This window comes from Anneissia japonica, unplaced genomic scaffold (assembly GCF_011630105.1).
Source record: "Anneissia japonica isolate Jap-2015-1 unplaced genomic scaffold, ASM1163010v1 scaffold6360_len6117_cov189, whole genome shotgun sequence".
Lineage (NCBI taxonomy): Eukaryota > Metazoa > Echinodermata > Crinoidea > Comatulida > Comatulidae > Anneissia > Anneissia japonica.
In genome coordinates, this window is record NW_022757842.1 from 4253 (window position 1) to 6120 (window position 1868).

Below are 1868 nucleotides of genomic sequence, written 5' to 3' on the forward strand. Positions count from 1 at the left end.
ATTTAAAAAAAAGAAAAAATCTATGTGTACCGGTACACACATAGGCCTATTTACTGTAATAAGAATGAAAAAAAAAATTACCTGACCGTTTACAAAAGGGGAAAAAATTGAACTTTGATTAAAAGACACTTCAGAAGTCGGGAAAACTCATTTCTCGACATCTAAGAACCAAAATTTTCCCGGAGAGGACCCCTGACCCCTGTTTTATGTGGGTTCATCGATTTATTTAAAAGAATAGGTATGCAACGGCTCAATTTTTGTTATATACTGTACATACACACATAATAGGGCTACTATAGTATTTACAGTAATAAGAAAGAGAAGTTTACCTGACCGTTTTCATGAGGGGGAAAACCTTGAATTTTGAAGAACTTTGAAATTGTTAAAATTCTAGAAAGCTCATTTCCCGCCATCTAAGAATCACATTTTTTCGGGGGAGGACCCCCGGACCCCTTTCTTTCGGCGTTTTTATGAAAAAAAGTCTGACCCCCCCCCGCCCTAAATGTGAACCTAAATCCGCCCCTGTGCACATACTGTATATCCAATCTTAACATCTATTTAGCATCTCTGTTGAAGAGTACTATATAATTGCTAAAATATTTATTAACGTAGTATATTATGTAAAAAAAAAACAAGATTCATTATATGCAATTCCATTAGTTTTCGAAAACATATTCATAGTTTTCAACTCATAGGTGTATCCTTGGAGTGGAATTGAAATCAACGGCAAACCTACCACAAAGGATAGAGAAGGAGAGCTGTTCTACTACATGCATACTCAAATGTTAGCACGATACGATGCGGAAAGACTAGCGGTTGGTTTGCTTCGTGTTATACCGTTTGATAATTGGAATATTCCTATTCAGGTAATGTCGAGTCAAATTCAATTTAATAAACAAGAAGATTAACCGCCACCAAAAGTCAATAAAATCATAAAAAGTATTAATCTAAATTTTGAGTTTCGCACTTCAAATTATCATTTCATATGTTATTCACCTAAGCCTACAATGAGATAATAATAATAATAATAATAATAATAATAATAATAATAATAATAATAATAATAATATGCATAAATTTATAACAATATCAGTTTTAAATTCTTCAAGACATTTTCACACCGAAAATTCTTAAAATAATAATAATAATATGTCGGTCTTATATAGCGCTTCATGCATAAATCCTCTAAGCGCTTCACATTACTACCCCGGTCATTGGATCAAACACGTATGGAACACATAGGCCTACTCAGCTCCCTGGGGAGAATTCCATAATATTGCAGTTAGTAATCAGCGCAGTTGTGTTTACCAGATACCCACCTGTACTCCTGGGTGGAGAGAGGCAACCGTAGATAAAGTGCCTTGACCAAGGCCACAAGCGGTTTGCGTGAGAGTTTCGAACCCCCGACCTTAAGGTAGGGTGCCCAAGCCACAACCGATGCGACGACCGCATCGAAATAATCAAAATAACTGTCATACAGCTTTAGTAATCAGACTCTGTGTAAATAAATTGTATCGCTTTTCAGGAAGGTTACGATTCACATTTGACGAATCAATACGGTACTCTCCAGTATGCCCCACGCCCTTCTGGGATGGTTCTCTTTGACAACTACCAGGATCCCACTTCTCCTGTCACTGTCCACCAGCAAAGTTACAACTGGAATCGCCTACTCAACGCCATTAATACTGGAAAATTTCTTAAGGTATGTAATAGATAAATGCAGATAGGGGCGAATTTAAAGTTGCAAATACTCTTCAAAACAACAAGATCAGAACTCATTTTCTTATACAATAAATTCTTTATAAAGCTTTTAAAGTAATCTGACACGATTTTGACACATTTTGGTGTTTATTTAGTGTCGTGTGACA

At 35.9% G+C, this 1868-nt stretch overlaps 1 protein-coding gene across 1 annotated transcript in view; it reads left to right on the plus strand.

Moving 5' to 3' along the window:
- LOC117124885 (hemocyanin G chain-like) overlaps nucleotides 1–1702 on the plus strand; it is a gene marked incomplete at its 3' end in the record, with an annotated part of 3428 nt that extends 1726 nt beyond the window's left edge. The window contains exons 2-3 of the mRNA XM_033271213.1: nucleotides 696–866; nucleotides 1526–1702. Of these exons, the coding sequence (XP_033127104.1) occupies nucleotides 696–866; nucleotides 1526–1702 (348 nt within the window). The remainder of the gene's footprint in view (nucleotides 1–695; nucleotides 867–1525) is intronic.
- Nucleotides 1703–1868: the final 166 nt, after the last annotated feature.